The sequence below is a fragment of the Agelaius phoeniceus genome, chromosome 4 (genome assembly GCF_051311805.1).
Source record: "Agelaius phoeniceus isolate bAgePho1 chromosome 4, bAgePho1.hap1, whole genome shotgun sequence".
Taxonomy (NCBI): Eukaryota; Metazoa; Chordata; class Aves; order Passeriformes; family Icteridae; genus Agelaius; species Agelaius phoeniceus.
The window spans coordinates 30,045,183-30,061,732 of NC_135268.1; the positions used below are offsets into that span (position 1 = coordinate 30,045,183).

Here is a 16,550-nt window from a genome sequence, read left to right on the forward strand (position 1 = left end):
GACATCTGTCCCCCCCATATTTTTCACCCCCTGGGGCCGAGGGGTACCCACACTGAACCCTCTTGGTCCTGAGGCATTGCCTCCCCCTAGAATGCAGTCCCTGTATCACAAGGAACATGGCTCTGTCCATGGCTACACAAAAAGAGTCCAGCATAAGTTACTCCATCATCTCTTCCACCTGAGTTCTTCTCTATTTCTCTCGTGGCCCATTTCCTCTTATCATATCTCTATCTCTCTTCTCATTCAGCTCCAGGAGGATTAGCATTTGTAAGGTTTCCATCATCCAAGAAAAGGGTTAAAAATCTGAGGCTCTTTCTGTCCAGAACTCCCATGGCTTCCCTGCTGGGCCACCTTCTCGCTGCACCCTCCCCTTTCTCCTCCTCGGCCAGCCACTATTAAATTTCAAGGTGGCACAAGCACAGGCACAGGCTCTCTCTCTGTCTCTCCTGGAGGTGGTGGCTGCCCGATGCCTCTCAGTGCCCCTCCACCCTTCCATCCTGCAGGGGCCTTCCCCTCTCTTCTGTCCAGGGCCCGGCCTACCTCACCCGGCCGCATGGCTGCCCCTGGGCCTACCTCACCCGGCTGCATGGCTGCCCCTGGGCCTACCTCACCCGGCCCCATGGCTGCCCCTGGGCCTACCTCACCCGGCCCCATGGCTGCCCCTGGGCCTACCTCACCCGGCCCCATGGCTGCCCCTGCCCCGCCCAGCCCGCAGCCGGGCAGGGCAGCTCTGAACCTTTCCCTGACCGGAACCCAAGAGAGCCGCCCAGGGGAGAGCCCTGCTTTAACCCTGTGTGCTTAGAGGCGGACCCAATGTCCCAATGGCCACATTAGGTGCCAATATTAAAATCTGAGCACCCATTGGCCTGACGACAGCATCCCAGAAAACATATTTCCTGTCAAACCACCACAAGCACATTGCCCCCAAATCAATGACTACAGGGAGAGGAAAAGAACAAGCTTCTGACTGCTCCAACTAAGAGCCTTACTTCCACCTGTTAGACAACATCTCTGCCTATCAGCACAGTCCAACACAGAAGAGCAGACAGACAATATTTAAATCAGTCAAAACTTTATTTAAATTGAATTAATCAAAAATGAAACTATATATAGGAAGAACTATATCCATAAAGAAAGAAGTCTCTATAACTAAGTCTATAACTATCTAAGTCTCTAACCATCTAAGTCTCTAACCATCTACGTCTCTAACCATCTAAGTCTCTAACCATCTAAGTCTCTAACCATCTAAGTCTATAACCATCTAAGTCTCTAACCATCTAAGTCTCTAGCCATCTAAGTCTATAACTATCTAAGTCTCTAACCATCTAAGTCTATAACCATCTAAGTCTATAACTATCTAAGTCATCTAAGTATGTCCTGAGAAACAGAAGCATTCATAAATAAACGGGATGGTATAGTTCTGGACTGAGCTCCACCCTGCAGGTTGGGCACATGTGAGAAGCCTCCAGAGCAAGAGGGAGGCATCTGCTGCAGAAGACATGGCCACACAGGGTTGACATAAGCTGTCGTCCACGTTGCACAAACTGGAAGAAAGAAAACATGTATTGAGAGGAAAGAATTTGAGTGTGCTGCTCTATTGGCACCAGAGGCTCTATTTAGAGCATCTGGAATCAGTTAGACTAATGAGGGACCCACAGATGTGCCAGTGCCATCTTGGCAAAGGCTTCTCCCTCTACATTCACCATCAAGAAGTGACTTGTGGAGCTTCACAGCAAGGGCTGTGCTTCCAGCCAGCTGCCCACAGCACCCCACATCATCCAACTGACTTGTGCAGCTCCCCTTCTGGCTTTCTCCTCCCACAAAGCAGAAAGGACCATCACAGGTGGATCCTTACCTCTGAGTAAAATTCCATGCAAATGGGACACCTAATGACAACTCCTTGCTGTGCACTTGAGGGAATAGAACTAGAAAGAAAGTACAGCCGTTAAGATCAGCACACTTCAATGGTTATTGATACATAAAATCTCACATAATCATGCAACTGCACTGACTGGCCATGATACATCTCCTTTGAAGAACCCAGCTCTCTTTAAGTCTCTGTGTGCTGCATTTAATGAGGATTTGGGGGTCTCGCTGCCCTGAGGGAAAGGGTGTCCTGGTTTCACCAGGAGAAAGGTGCAGTCAGTCACCCTGCTCTGGGATTTGAAGTAAAAGCAGTCTCTAGCACTGGCCAGTAGTTTCTGTATGGCAACTTTGACTTCCAGTAGGTCATCAGTAAGAGCTTTTTAACTACAGCATCCAGCTGTCCTCTGGGAACTCTTCACCCCAGAATATTCATTCCAGGACCCAGTTTTAAACCACAGAGTAACACGGCTCTGGCAAGATCCAGCCCTGGGAAGGAGCCTTTGGTCAATTTTAAATGCTGCAGCACTGAACTCTTTCAGCCTTACCTAACAGAGCAGTTACATTCAATAACTGAGAAGCTTGAGACTGAAGGAACAAAATATGCCTTTTTTTATATTAACCAAGTGGTGGGATTTGTTCACCAACAGACTTAAAAACTAAAATTTAAACATCTACAAATTCATTGGCAAAATGCATGATGGCTTAGAATAGTAGAAGCCCTTTAGTGGCACATTTAAGGCCTGACACCTAAAAGTTCCATACTCAAGTTCTCTCCTGTATTGCCTTTCCAAAAGGCTCAAAGCACACCAGTTATAGTAAAACTTGTGTCTTTCCCCCCACCCCTAAAAGCCACTTTAGAAAACCTTATAACCTTATACCATAATTCTTATGTTCTTTGTCTTCCCTAGTGACACAGACACCCAATTTAATTTAATCAGTCTAATGAATTAATTCATCAGTCTAATGAATCTTTCTTATCCTGATGGAGTGCTCCTACAGCAGGACTTTCCTGTTTCTCTGCAGAATGGGGATTTTACTGTGCAGGCATCCAACTTCAACTGCAAGATCTCCACCACAGGAGGAAACAAAGCAAGGCCTGTGACATCCAGCACTGGCCATAAAAGCATGACCTCCACAACTGCCTGTGTGCAAGTCTACCTTGGGAAGAAGGGCTCCAGCTCCAGGAGAAAGGCACCCAGCTGGCACCATTCCAGCAGGGAATTTCTGCTGAAATTTGCCCAGCTGCTGCCTGCCAGTTCCATGATGCCAAGCCCAATTGATAACAATGGAAGCATTTCCATATCTAACATCACTACTAGAGCTTGCCAGAAAAAGCAAATGCAATACTGAGCTATGGCCTGTGACCAATCCCCCTTCCTTGCCATACCCCCACACTCATCTCTCAGGTTCTGTGCAAAGTTGTACATCTGCCCTGGGCTGCCTTTTTCTCCCAAAATGCAAATGGTATCATTTGATCATCATGCAACATGGGAGAGGGAGGGAAATACATAGAGTATGGGAAGGCCTCAAAGATAAACCAGGCACAGCAGTATAAGTTAGTGCTACACAGGAAAGAAAGAAAGGCACACAAAGGCTCTGTGTTTGGTAGGGCAGGAGCCATACATACTCTGAACTTTCAGTGTCCTCCTCCTCTGCTCCCTGTTCTGCAGGGGCTGAGTCAGCCACAGGTGCATCATTAGCTCCTGTTCCATTACCAGAGCCATCCACCTGTTCCTGGCTGTTCAGTGTAATATTTCTCCTTTCTTGTTCATGCACTGTAATTTAATTTTCAGAAGTTAGTGCTATTATTCTCTCTCTCCCTGGAGCTACCCTTGAAATGAGTTATATAAATAGTCAGCAATGGTTCCTATTTTAAAAGGACTATTCAGCTGGGTTAAAAACAATCTTCAACAAACTACTTTCCCAAATAGTAAGGTCGAACCCTTCCAGATATTGTGACTATTCTGCTACAGACCAACACAAAACATTTGCTCTATTGCTGTATATAAGCACTGCCCTTTGCCTTTCGCTAAAGGCAGTTTCAATCCCTGCTGCTTGAGTTTCTTTAAAAAAATTAAAAAATATATATATTTATTACGTTTAGGACAATTCCATTGCCAACTGTAAAACATCAACTCACCTTCAAGAAGCTTCCATTGATGGGAAGGGAACACATGGGAAGGGAGAGAAAAGAAGATACAATTAGATTTGGTGAGCCCACTGGTGCTTCACACAAGCCTCAGCTCAGAAAGCAGTTACAGCAGGGGAGGTGAGCAAGGGTAGGCTATCACCCTCTATGTTTGGTTAGGAACATTCAAAGCAGTAGCACAAAGAGCTGCTGCCCTGAAAAACAAAGAAGTGGGTGCTGCTGATTCTGCTCTCATTGCTGCAACAGGGTAGAAATAGAGGTATCTTAGGAACCCCCTGAACACCCTCCTCCCTCCCCACCTGTTTCAGCTCCCTAATTCAATTTGGCCTAGAGCTGTTTCTTTCCCTCCTTCTTCCTCAAAAGGGAAAATTCAAATGTAATATCCATAAACATTCAGTATAAGGTGAACCACTGCTGAAGAAAGGAAACCACAACAGGCATTGGGAGTAAAGAATTCCAGTTTGCTGCTCTATTGGCACCAGGAAAACTGAACTGGAAATATGTGCAATCTATCACTCAATGCTAGAACTACAAGGAACACACAGATCTGCCAGTTCCAGAGCCCTCTGCCAGAGGGCTTCTCCCTCTGTGGACACCATCAAGGAGGCACTTGGAGGGATGGGTAAGTTGGAGCTTCCCAGCAAGGGCTGTGCTTCCAGCCAGCTGCCTGTGGCACCCACCTCAAACAACTGAGTTGTGCAGCAACCCCTCTGTCCCCTCCCCTCCCACAAAGTAGAAATTATGAGTGGATCCTCACCTCTGAGTCCTCATCCTCACTAGCTGGAGGTCTGGAAGGACCTGCTTGCTGTGCACTAGTGGGAACAGAACCAGAAAGAACATGCAGCCATTAATTCCACTGTCTATCAAGGGTTACTGATACATAAACTGTAAGTGATTGAAACACCCCCTATTATGATTTAGCAACATCCCAACCCACTAACACAACCATTCAAAAAACTTTTATGTACTGCAGTGCAACTCAGGCCATTCTCTGAGAAGCATTTAATATTGTTGAAGAGAGCAGTAAGGTTTCTTCTGGACTTTGGTGTTTGGTTCTCTTACAGACAGGCCACTATATGCCAAATCAATTTTTTTCACACAGAATCAAGTAGACCCCAAAAATGTTTCTATGCTATAGTAGAAATTAGGCTTTGAAGAGACATTTTCTCTTACGTACTCATCATTATCTCTTTGTTCCTCTTCGTTGTTCCCCATCACTAGCACAGCTGAATTATCTTCTGCTCTGACGAAATGTGGCTGCTGCCGCAAGTGCCACCACTGTTGCATCAGAGTAGAAATGGAGGCATTAGGAACCAACTGAACACCCTCCTCCATGCTCTCCCTGTTTCTGTTCCTTAACTGGGCTTGGGCTGGAGGTGTGGGTCCTTACCTCTGAGTAATAATGCATCCAAAATCGAGCAACGTATACACTGTCTGGCCATCTCCTAAAGGGAACAGAACCAGAAGTACATGCAGCATTAACTTCACTGGGCACCAAGGATTGCTGAAACATAAGCTGTCAAAAATTGAAACATTCCTTATTCTGATTTAGCAATATCCCAGCCCAACAACACAGTCATTCCCATAGCTTTTATGTACTGCAAGCATTTCAGCATATCTCAAGCCTTATTTAAGAAACATTTAACAATGTCTTCATGCACAGAGAAGAAAGGCTTCTGCTGGATTTTGCTGCTTGATTTTTTCATTACTTCTCTTCAGGACACTGTATTCTAGGTCTGATGTTTTGACACAGAATCAAGCAGAACCCAAAAGCTTAGCAAAAAATTGGGTTTACCATATATCAGAAATTAGAAAGACAGTTTCTCTCTCCCATACCCTTGATTATCTCTTGGTTCCTCTCCAGTATCCCTTGCAGGTTGCTCAGCTGAATTCTCTGCTCTTCTGAAAAATTGTGGGGGCTCCCAGTCCTGCAGTGAGATAGAAATGGAGGCACCTAGGAATACCTTCCTCCTTGCTCCCTTGTTTCAGTTTCTTAATTCCGTTTGGTCTGGAGCTGTTTCTTTCCCTCGTTCTCCCCCAAAAGAGCAAATTCTGCTGTCACAGCTCTAAACACTTCATTCTGGCTGAACAAATCAACATGTGGATCCTCACCTCTGAGTCCTCATCCTCACTAGCTGGAGGATTGGCAGGACCTGCTGGCTGTGCACTAGAGAGAACAGAACCAGAAAGAACATACAGCCATTAATTTCACTGTGAACCAAGAGTTCCCAGTACACAAACTGTCAGTTATTGAAACATTTCTTATTTCTGATTTTGCAATGTCCCATCCCAGCATCACAATCATTCCAAGAACTTTTATGTACTTCAAGAATTTCAGCACGTGTGAAGCCATTCTGCTAAAGGGCTTTATGAACAGAGGAGAAAGGTTTCTGCTGGATTTTGCAGGTTGGGTTTTTCCTCTTTTTTTTTTTATTATTACTTTTCCAGACTGACCACTTTATTCTAGGTCTGAAGTGTTTTGCACAGAATCGAGAAGAACCCAAAAGCCTGGCAAAAAAAAATGGTTTTACCATATATCAGAAATCAGAGTTTAGAGAGACACTTTCTCTCTTGCATACCCATCAACATTCCTTGGTTCCTCTTCATCATTCCTTGCCAGTAGATCAGGTGAATTCCCTGCTGCACTGGAAACATTTGGGTGCTGCTGGTTCTGCTCCCTGTCCTGCAATGGGGTAGAAATGGAGACAGATTAGGAACCACATTCCTCCCCTGTTTCAGCTCCCTAACTGGATTTGGGCCTAGAGCCATTTCTTTCCCTCCTTCTCCCTCCAAACGGAAAATTCAAATGTGATATCCATAAACATTCAGTATAAGGTGAACCACTGCTGAAGAAAGGAAACCACAACAGGCATTGGGAGTAAAGAATTCCAGTTTGCTGCTCTATTGGCACCAGGAAAACTGGACTGGGAATTGTGCAATCTATCACTCAATGCTAGAAGTGCAAGGAACACACAGATCTGTGAGTTCCAGAGCCCTCTGCCAGAGGGTTTCTCCCTCTATGGACACCACCAAGGAGGCACTTGGAGGGATGTTCAAGTGGGAGCTTCTCAGCAAGGGCTGTGCTTCCAGCCGGCTGCCCGTGGCACCCACCTCAAACAACTGAGTTGTGCAGCTCCCCTTTTGTCCCTTCCCCTCCCACAGACCAGAAAGGACAAGAACATGTGGATCCTCACCATTGATTCCTCATCTGACCAATATGAACGTTCACAATTAAATCGCCGCCAATCACTAGAGAGAGAGGAGAACCAGGAGAACATGCAACCATTTAAACATGGAGCCATTTATTTCCTGAGTACCAAGGGTTACCACCAAAGAAAATATTGGTACTTAAAACATCCCCTATTTTGATTTAGCAATATCTCAGCCCAACAACACAATCATTCCCAGAGCTTTTACATACTGCACGCATTTCAAGCCATACTGAAGAAGCATGCAGTAATGGCTTCATGCAAGAGAAGAATGGTTTCTACTGGATTTTTTTTTTTTTTTGCCTTTTTTGTTGGCTTTTTTAAAATTACTTCTCTTTCTGTCAGGCCACTCTATTCCAATTCTGAAGTTTTGGCACAGAATCAAGCAGAACCCAAAAGCTTGGCAAAATCTTCTTCTGCTATGTATCAGAAATTAGATTTTAGAGAGTCAATTTATCTGTCACATACACATCAAAATAGATTGGTTCTTCTCCATCATCCCTTGCCAGTGATTCAGCTGATGCTGAAAGATGTGGCTGCTGCTGGCTCTGCTGTCTGTCCTGCAATGGGGTAGACATGGAGGCACTTAGGAACCACCTGAACACTCTACTCCCTGCTCCCCCATTTCAGTTTCCTAATTGCATTTGGGCCTGGAGGAGTTTCTTTCCCTCTCTTACTCCCAAACTGGCAAATGCACTGTGATATCCAAAAATATTTTGTAGTAGATTAACAGTTGCTGATGAAAGAACCCCAAATCCAAACCCACTTTGCTTTTGGTGGAACTGGAACTGGGTCATGCAGGTTCTCTTGTAAAGTTTGAGGCCTTTCCTTTGCGAAGGCTCAGGAATAATGCTGTCAGGAGTTACCCTTTATGTTATGCCTGCTGCATATTCTGCTTTACACAGCAGCAGTGACATCCCAAAACTGAGGGAATAAACTACACTGTGGGCTGGATCAAGGGCTATTCTTTCAAATAGCAGGGAAATGAAAAGAAAAAAAAAAGTGACATTTTTAAAGACTTCTTGGAGTAATAAAAATACAACTGGTTTTTACCCCAGTCAGCTGCAGTTGCACTTGGCACCTCAGTGATAAGAGCACCTTAAACTGATGTTGCAGCGAAAACACTTTTTATTTGGGAAGTCAAAACTTCCTGTCCTTTCCCTTGCTTTTTCTTTAAATCACTGAAGCAACAAGCTCTTTTAGATTATTCTTCCACTCTCTGCAAGTGATACTCAAAGAGATAGATGCCAGAAGACAGACCCAGGAGCTCAAGAGCAAATTATTTGAATGCAAGATGGAGAGGAGTGTGCCCTTCACTACTTACCACAGGAGACTCATCGTCACTGATAGTGATGACTTCAGGCTCTGAAGATTCGGCTGTGAGATCAATGACTTCTTCAGCTCTGAGATCTCTGCGTTCTTCGCCTGTGACATTTATGATATCTTCACCTGTGAGATCAATGACTTCTTCACCTGTGGGATCTATGGTGTCTTCACCTGTGAGATCTATGACTTCTTCACCAGTTGAAAAAGAGAACATTAGAACCAAGGTCAGAGATTGCAGACGAATGAAATGGGCTGCCACTGTAGAACAGGCTGTGGTTGGATTCATTGTGCCCTTGGTCTCTTTTTTTCAGGAACGTGTACCACATTTCACTCAAGCTTTGCCCTCAACAGTCCACAGGGTGCATTGCCAGCCCTGTCCCTCTGAAGGGACAAAACAACAGGAAGAGCAGCTGAGCTCCAAACAACTTCTGTTGGATGACAACAACTTACAGGATGTTCACATCAACAGATTATTCATTTCATATATAGGAATGTTTAGCACACAGGAAAAAAAAGCCCCACCAAAGGTGTAATCATAGAGGGGATCCTCATTTTGAAGAATCATGCTGTATATGTTCCCCTGAAGGATGGGCCACAGCTAATGACAGGTTTTCTTCATCTTCATCCAGCTTGGGAGATCCCAAACTCAGCTTGCCACCCTCCACTGTGGCAGCTGCAGTGACTGCCAGCTCATCAGAACACACAGTCAGGGCTTTGAGCAGCACTTGAGGACCTTTGCTACACACCTCCTCTCCCACTAGCAGCCAGTGTATCGAGCTCAGTAGCACCAAGACAGTTGTCAGAAGGCTTGCTGTTTAGGGATGCCATTCCAGGTGCTTCCTCAATCCCAAGGTTCCCTTCCTCCCCAGTAAAGGGCCTAGAACCTGGCAAAAGCACATGGCCAGATGGTCTTCAACCCTCCAGAATCAGTTTCTGTACTCACCAGGCTCAAAGGCAGGTGCACCACTTTCCTCAAGGTCTCTTGGCTCCGTCTGCCAAGTTCCACCTGCGCTGGAGGCCAGCAGCCTGATCCGTTTCCGAGGTGGTAGGGAAGCAATTGCTCCTCCAGGGCGCTTTTGCTGATGCTGACAGGGAACAAAGCCTGAGCATTTTCTGTGGCACGAATCTCAACACAGACCTCGGTTTTTGCAACAACAATGACAGCACACAAGGATACAGAAAACTCTCCTGAAAAGGCTGGAATACACACCAAATGGTGCTATGGGCCATTCCCAACTGAGCACATCACATCAGGGAAAAGACATCACCCCTGATCTCCCACAAGCCACCTCCCCAAGAGCGAGCCTGTCCCAATGGCTTGGGAATGAAAAGACCAGTTCCCAATTCCAGCACCTTCCCGCCCCCACCGTAAGCATTTCTGCACTACTGCTAACACCCACAGAGATTCAAAACCTTCACTATTCCAGAGTGTCAAGTTACATGAAGTTTTCAAAGGTTCCTCTGCATTTGCTACAAACTCTTGAAATGCTTTCTAGAAGTACCCTGGAAAATGTTTTAAGAATCAGGTTTCCATCGAGTAGCAAAGTACTTACTGAGCTCATGGTGGTTTCTGATCAAAAACCACCAGCAAAATAAGTGGGGCAAACACCAAAAAAGGAACGTCAGGGATGTGATCAATCCCTTTAGTTCCTTCAGGCAGCCCACTGCAGATTTTTCGGTGTGACAGAAAACTACTCTTCCAAACCTATCAGAAAAGTAGAGGGGAGATTATCTATTTGGAATGCCAGTTTCCTTGAACACCCCCATGCCCCAAGACTCCCATTCCGGAGTCCCCAATTCCTGTCCAAATCCAGAGAGGAATCCGTGACTCTGGTACTTGAGCCTACCTGCAGCCCATCCACCCATCCTGCAGCCCAGCCCAGCCCCCGAGCATCAGAAGCCTTTCCAAGAATCGTCTGCCCTCACCTGTACAGTCAGTGCAGAGTTTGGCTCGCAAATGTCAGCAAATCACTCTCTATTCCCAGCCGGGATGGAGAAGACGGATGCTCCACGTCTGCTGTGCAGCAGAGAACCCGTCAACTGGCTCGGGTTCACCCCGTCAACAGAGTCCATGCCAACAGAACCTTGGGAGCAGGAGTGCCCCTGGCAACCAGGGGCAACATTCCATGCCCAGGTAACGGGTGTCTGCTCTGCCCACCCATGGAGTTCCAGAGGGCTATGGAGGCACCTCAACCATCCCCGGCTGCTGCTGCCACCCACCAGATCAGGGTGCTCAGGGCCCTGCCCAGCCTGGCCTGGAATGTTCCAGGGCATCCACAGCTTCTCTGGGCAGCCTGGTCCAATGTCTCACTGCCCTCACAGCTCTTCTGAACATCTGATCCCATTCTCCCCTTCTGATCTAAAACCCTTCCCTTCCCCATTGCTCTCTGCCCCTTTGGGCACTGCAAGGCCACAGTGAAGCCTCCCTGGCCCCTGCTCCTCCCCAGGCTGGACAGCCCCAGCTCTCCCAGCCTGGCTGCAGAGCACGGCTGCTCCAGGCCTGCACACATCCCCACGGCCTCCTCCGGCCCTGCTCCACAGGCCCATCCTGCTGGGCACTGCTGGGCACAGCTCCACAGGCACATCCTGCTGGGCACAGCTCCACAGGCCCATCCTGCTGGGCACTGCTGGGCACAGCTCCACAGGCCCATCCTGCTGCTGCTGCTGCTGGGCACAGCTCCACAGGCCCATCCTGCTGGGCACTGCTGGGCACAGCTCCACAGGCCCATCCTGCTGGGCACTGCTGGGCACAGCTCCACAGGCACATCCTGCTGGGCACTGCTGGGCACGGCCAGGCACAGCTCCACACATGAAGCCTCAGGGGTAGAGCAGGGACAGAGCTGCACCTCCCGCCACCCTCAGCCTGAGCAACCCGAGCATCACTGGAGTCTTCTGTGGCTAAAGAAACCCCACCAAACCACACCTCCCCCAATCAGAAGGAAAGTTAAACCCTTCCTTAACCCTCCTCCTCCAGGTTTATTAGTCTGTTGCTGTTTTAACTTTAACCCTAGTAAATAGCAACTAAAATAAAATCTGAAGTTTTTTGTTTGTTTCTTTTTTTTTTCCAAATCTGTTAAAAGGATCTAACCATTCAGATCCTTATTGCAAGTCTCTGAGGCCTTGACATTTTCAAGTGTTCAGCTATTCCTCTGACAGCATTTCACAACGGGGTTGAGGAGTTTTACTCTGCTCTCAGGAGTAGTACATTCCTCCCAAGGCCCTGCTCTGCTATGAAAGGTAAAACAGCAAAAAAAGCAGAATTAATAATTGGCTTTCCTTCTAGACATGCTGCCACTGGACCTGTGGACTGGGCTGGGGCTCCTGAGAGCAGCAGGGAACCCATCTTATCCCTGCCAGATGCAGGGATGTTCCTCAGCACCTGGTCCCATTGGGTGCTCTCTGGTGTGGGAGGAGGCATGGAAATTCATCCAATGCTGAACAAGGACATTTTCAGCTCATGCTTTACATTAGGAAGATATTTTTTTACAACAAATTTTCAGTTATTACAGTTGTTGCTTTTAGGCAATTGGCAACTGTTGAGTGTTTAAGAATGGGTGGGGATGACTTTCCCAGTATTTTGAGTCTTGTGTCTGGGAATTGAAGCAAAATCTTGCTCTGGTCATCATATCCAAATCATCTCTCATATTCAGTGCTTTGAGACTGGTATGAGGTACTTATATATTTATTAATTAATTACATATTTGGAATTGCTTTAGCATCTTAGCATTTTCATATGAAGTGTTAAATCTCCTTTAGTATTTCTCTTATCCAATCCTCTGCCCTTTGGGCCCAACGTTTTTGGAAAGCAAAAGTATTTAAACAGAGATGAAGTGGATTTACAGGAGTCTGAGACATCCCATGTGTTAAAGCAGAGAGCCTGTCCACTCATGCCCCAGGTGCAGCTGAGGTTCTCTACGTGGACTCAGCACCACATGTGTTTTGGGACAGCACTGGATGGCTTTTAGCAAAAATGTGTCATCATGGGTATGTGGTGTTTGTGAGGTCCCCAGAATGAGGTGAGAGATGAGAATCTGACTCCATGTTCTCAGAAGGCTGATTTATTATTTTATTATATTATATTAAAGAAAGCTATACTAAAACTATACTAAAGAAAGAGAAAGGATACAGACAGAAGGCTTAACAAGAATGAATAATAAAAACTCGTGACTGACTCCTCAGAGTCCGACACAGCTGATGGTGATTGGTCATTAAATAAAAACAATTCACATGAAACCAATCAAACATGCACCTACCAGTAAACAATGTCCAGACCACATTCCAAAGCAGCCAAACACAGGAGAAGTGAATCAGATAATTATTATTTACATTTTTCTCTGAGGCTTCTTAACTTCCCAGGAGAAGAAATCCTGGTGAAGGGATTTTTCCAGAAAATATCACGGTGACATGGGTAAGGGACAGGGGAGCACTGAGGAAGAAGGGCAGATTTTAGTAAGTCAAACATTTGAAGGCTCTAATCTCCCTCATCCCTGGTGGACAGTGGCAGCAGGGGCTGGGAGACCTTTACTGTAAGGCCCAACACTTTTTAATTAAAGCAGATATTGAAAATATTCATTGTTCAGTGGTAAGAGGGAGAGAATCTTCCTGCCCCTGCACTGCATATCCCAGGGAAGCTGCAAAGGCCACATTCCTGTTTCATCTCCTCCCATGTGGGTCACCTTTGAAGCAAGGTGCAAGACTTTTGAAACACCCAATGCTTTTCCATTTTGGGAAGGAAGAAGTTTGCATATATTAACTTCCAAAAAGAAAAGCTAACAGCCTAAACTAAGCCCAGATTGAGCTGGCATGGTATATGATACACCTGGAGTTAAAGCATTGGTGTTTTCACATGATTAGCTATGGTTTGCCAGGAATTTTGGGAGAGAAAAGGAGATTGAGGAGAAGACACCTCAGGGAGTGAGAAAGCCAGGGTTCACTGGACAGGGGTTGTCAGCTCTGTACTCTCCCAAATCAGGGCTGCCCTGAGGATCAGAGCAAGGGCCATGAAGTAATTTAGGAAGGGTGAACGTAGTGAAGGATGCTGTATACCAAAGCACTGCAGGGCGATCACTGATGACAAACAAACCTACAATGACATGAGAAAACCCACTTTCCACCCCAGCTGGATCAGTGCTGCCTCTCCCTCTCCAACTCACCGTCTTCAATAACCAAAATGATTTTAATCTGAGAGCGGACAAACAACTGGATTCCACAAGGCGGCAAAGGTCCAGCAACCAGCCCAGCCCTTCAGCCCCATGACCATGGCTGTGGTTGCCCACAGGGGTCCTGCCCATGGGCAAGCTGGTTTTGCTGCTGGGCAACCCAAGCAAAAAAGGGCTGCATCGTCCTCACAGGCTGCCAAGGACATGTTATTGGTGGGAGGCAGCCAAACACCCAGCTTCCCACACAGCTTGGCAGAGGGACAGGTCTGCAACCCCTAGAGCAATCCTGCAGACCAGTCTCTCTAAATCTGCCACAGGGATGTGGTGAAACAGGCAAGGATTACCAAAAGAAACCCCAAAAAGCTGATAGACTTGACAAATGATAACTTGTACCAGTCTCGCTGAGGATTGCATTTCACTTCATGTGTCAAAATGAGCCTTTCCTTGACTCTAGCAATGGCTGTGATTTCAGAGTATGTGTCGTTGAAGACTGTTTAAAGTAAAAACATTTTTTACCCTCCCTGATGGTCGGCAGTAGGCATGGCTTGTTCTGCAGAACAAAAATGTCTCTGATTTCCTTCTCCCATTTTTTTCTAATACTCCACAGAGGTATGAAATTCCTCCACAGAGTCTACATGGTCTTGAAAGCTGAGCAAGATTTGTATCTTCCTCTGAATCTGAGGCAACATCTATGAGTGAGCTTGCAGGAGATGTGCATATAGGGCTTTTCAGGCAGTAACCATAATGGAAAATGTTTTTCCATCTATAGCTTGCTTGTTCATACCCCAGACCTAACACTAGGAAAACTCATCTTCATAAATTGCTTTCTTGTGAAGGCAGGTATCATATAGTGTTTTATACAATGTTAGGCAAAAATTATCTCTAAGAATTGGGTCACTATGGTAACCACTTCTTATATCAAAATCAAATAGCTGTTATGGCTGTAATTAAACAATATATTATTTCTACCAAGAATTATTCTGAATTAGAATTCATTTTCTGTCATCAGCTGAATTATTTTTATTGCCCCCAAAGGCATCAGCATTTGATCTAATTCAGCAGTACAAAACTTTGCAGAGAGAGACTACAGCCTGTCAGAAATCATGGTCAATGACTTCAATCTCTTAAATACTTAAAGAGACTCAACAAAATATCAGTAATAATTTTTGGGGAAGGCAGCAGATAAACAAGGTGTCCTGAAACTTGTGTTCCATTGCAGCTACCCACATGTCCTGAGCCCAGTGGTGCACAGAAGAGCCAGGTTTGCTGCTGCACACAGAGAGCGTGCAGGCCACAAATTCAGATTTTCCTTCGGCTTAAGCAGAAACTTCATCTTAAAACAAGCAAAAAAAAAAAGATTGAAAAAAAAGAATAAAACCTCTCAGCTTTTGTTCCTTGGGCATTTCTGCCTATCACTTCTGTTCTTGGGATCGAGGGCATGCATGGAAACCTTGGCAGACTAGTGGAACACAATCCACATCATTCCCAGGTCAGTCACTGTGACTGCCTTTAAAACCATAACATGAGTGACAACAGCACAATGCTCCATGTGGGCCCAATCAAGCCAGTGGCAAAGCTGGTTTCTAAATAGAGGGGAACAAACCCAGCCTTGTCATTAGGTGAGCTGCACCACCTGGCTCTGGTGGGAGTTGTCCACAGGTGGCTTCAGGGAGGAGCAAAACCCCCAGTGCTAATATGAACCACTTCCAGGGGAGTAGCAGGAGGGTGGTTTTATTCTGTCCTTTGGCCTGGGGCTGTACTAGCTCAGGAGACTTTTAGCAGGACTTTTTTGGTACTTGCACCTGGGAGTTTTACTGGGGTTTTTTTTTGTTTTTTTGGTTTTTTTTTTTTTTTTTGTGGGGGGGAAGGCTGCAGGTGGTTTGTTCTCTAGCTAACACACTATAGAGCAAATATACACCTATGTTCTATGTAAATATTAATAGAATTGTTTGCTAGAATGTTTCCTTTTTTTTCTTTCTTTTCTCTTTACAAGAGGGAGGCAAAACAAACATTTATTTTTCTAAAAACCTGTAAATTTTTGAGGCACTCATTTCTCCATACAGTTGTGAATCCCTGTGGACTCTTGAGTGTTTTCTCCTGGAATTGAATTTACTGCTCAGTGGCTGCAGTTATTCCAGCAGGAAGCCATGAAAAGCCTTCTGGTGCCTAAAATAAGAGTTTTTTCTTCCTGGTCTGGAGGAGCAGATTCCTGTGTTCCAGATGAGCAGTAATGCTAGGCATGGACTAAAATTTTAATGAACCATGGACTAAGGTTTTTTTATTCTTTGGGAGCTGTTCTGGCCCCCCACCCACCCCAATGATGCTTAGTGGAAGAAGATTAACGAATCATTGAGTTGCCTAAGGACTTTTGGGAAGGGACCCTGTAAAAAAACAGAGCCCAATATGTCTGTGGAGCCTGAGCATTGCACCCAGGACAGTGGCAGCCCTGCCTGCAGTGGCAGAGCCACTGCATATGTTTGGGTGCTGCACGGGGATGCTCCCAGCACCGCCTGCAGCCTCCTCATCACAAGTACAAGGCCGTGGGCTTTCCAGGTAAACCTCTTGCATGGTGAATGGCTTCCTGAAGCATGGACTAATAAACAGTTTAAGCTGCTGAATCCCATCTGAACCAAGTGCAGCTCAGAGGTGAGTTAGCTAGGGCATGCCATCGGGAGGATGCTGGCAGTCGGAGGGCTCTGCAGACTCCTGCTGTGGTGCTTCCCCAGGCATGGAGCCACCCTGAACGGGAGGGGCAGCATCACAGGAATGCCCTTAGGGAGAGGGGCTTTCCTGACTCTGCAGTGTGCCCTGACATTGCACAGGGATGGGACTAAGTGAAAG

The 16,550-nt window shown here is 46.1% G+C and overlaps 1 protein-coding gene and 1 long non-coding RNA gene across 2 annotated transcripts; both read right to left on the bottom strand.

Moving 5' to 3' along the window:
• Positions 1-1,175: 1,175 nt before the first annotated feature.
• On the bottom strand, positions 1,176-3,935 carry LOC143693829 (uncharacterized). Its single transcript, XR_013181810.1, has 3 exons — positions 3,494-3,935; positions 1,856-1,925; positions 1,176-1,544 (listed from the first exon to the last, which is right to left on the bottom strand). It is a non-coding gene; the product is annotated as an uncharacterized LOC143693829 (long non-coding RNA).
• A 311-nt stretch (positions 3,936-4,246) lies between these two features.
• Positions 4,247-9,041, bottom strand: LOC143693861 (uncharacterized). Its single transcript, XM_077176613.1, has 9 exons — positions 8,549-9,041; positions 7,210-7,264; positions 6,595-6,698; positions 6,128-6,182; positions 5,852-5,943; positions 5,406-5,460; positions 5,193-5,293; positions 4,773-4,827; positions 4,247-4,252 (listed from the first exon to the last, which is right to left on the bottom strand). Exons 1-9 carry the CDS (start codon positions 8,656-8,658, stop codon positions 4,247-4,249), a joined length of 633 nt encoding a protein of 210 aa, XP_077032728.1. The 5' UTR covers positions 8,659-9,041.
• Between the last annotated feature and the right edge of the window lie 7,509 nt (positions 9,042-16,550).

What these genes read in the sequence shown, in the direction of transcription:
- LOC143693861 (XM_077176613.1), bottom strand. Translation starts at nt 8,658, where the DNA reads ATGTCACAGGCGAAGAACGCAGAGATCTCAGAGCTGAAGAAGTCATTG. An exon ending in GAACCAAGGAATGTTGATGG is followed by an intron (nt 6,183 to 6,594) that starts GTATGCAAGAGA and finishes TGTTCTCTCTAG; the next exon opens with TGCACAGCCAGCAGGTCCTG. An exon ending in GAACAAAGAGATAATGATGA is followed by an intron (nt 4,828 to 5,192) that starts GTACGTAAGAGA and finishes TGTTCCCACTAG; the next exon opens with TGCACAGCAAGCAGGTCCTT.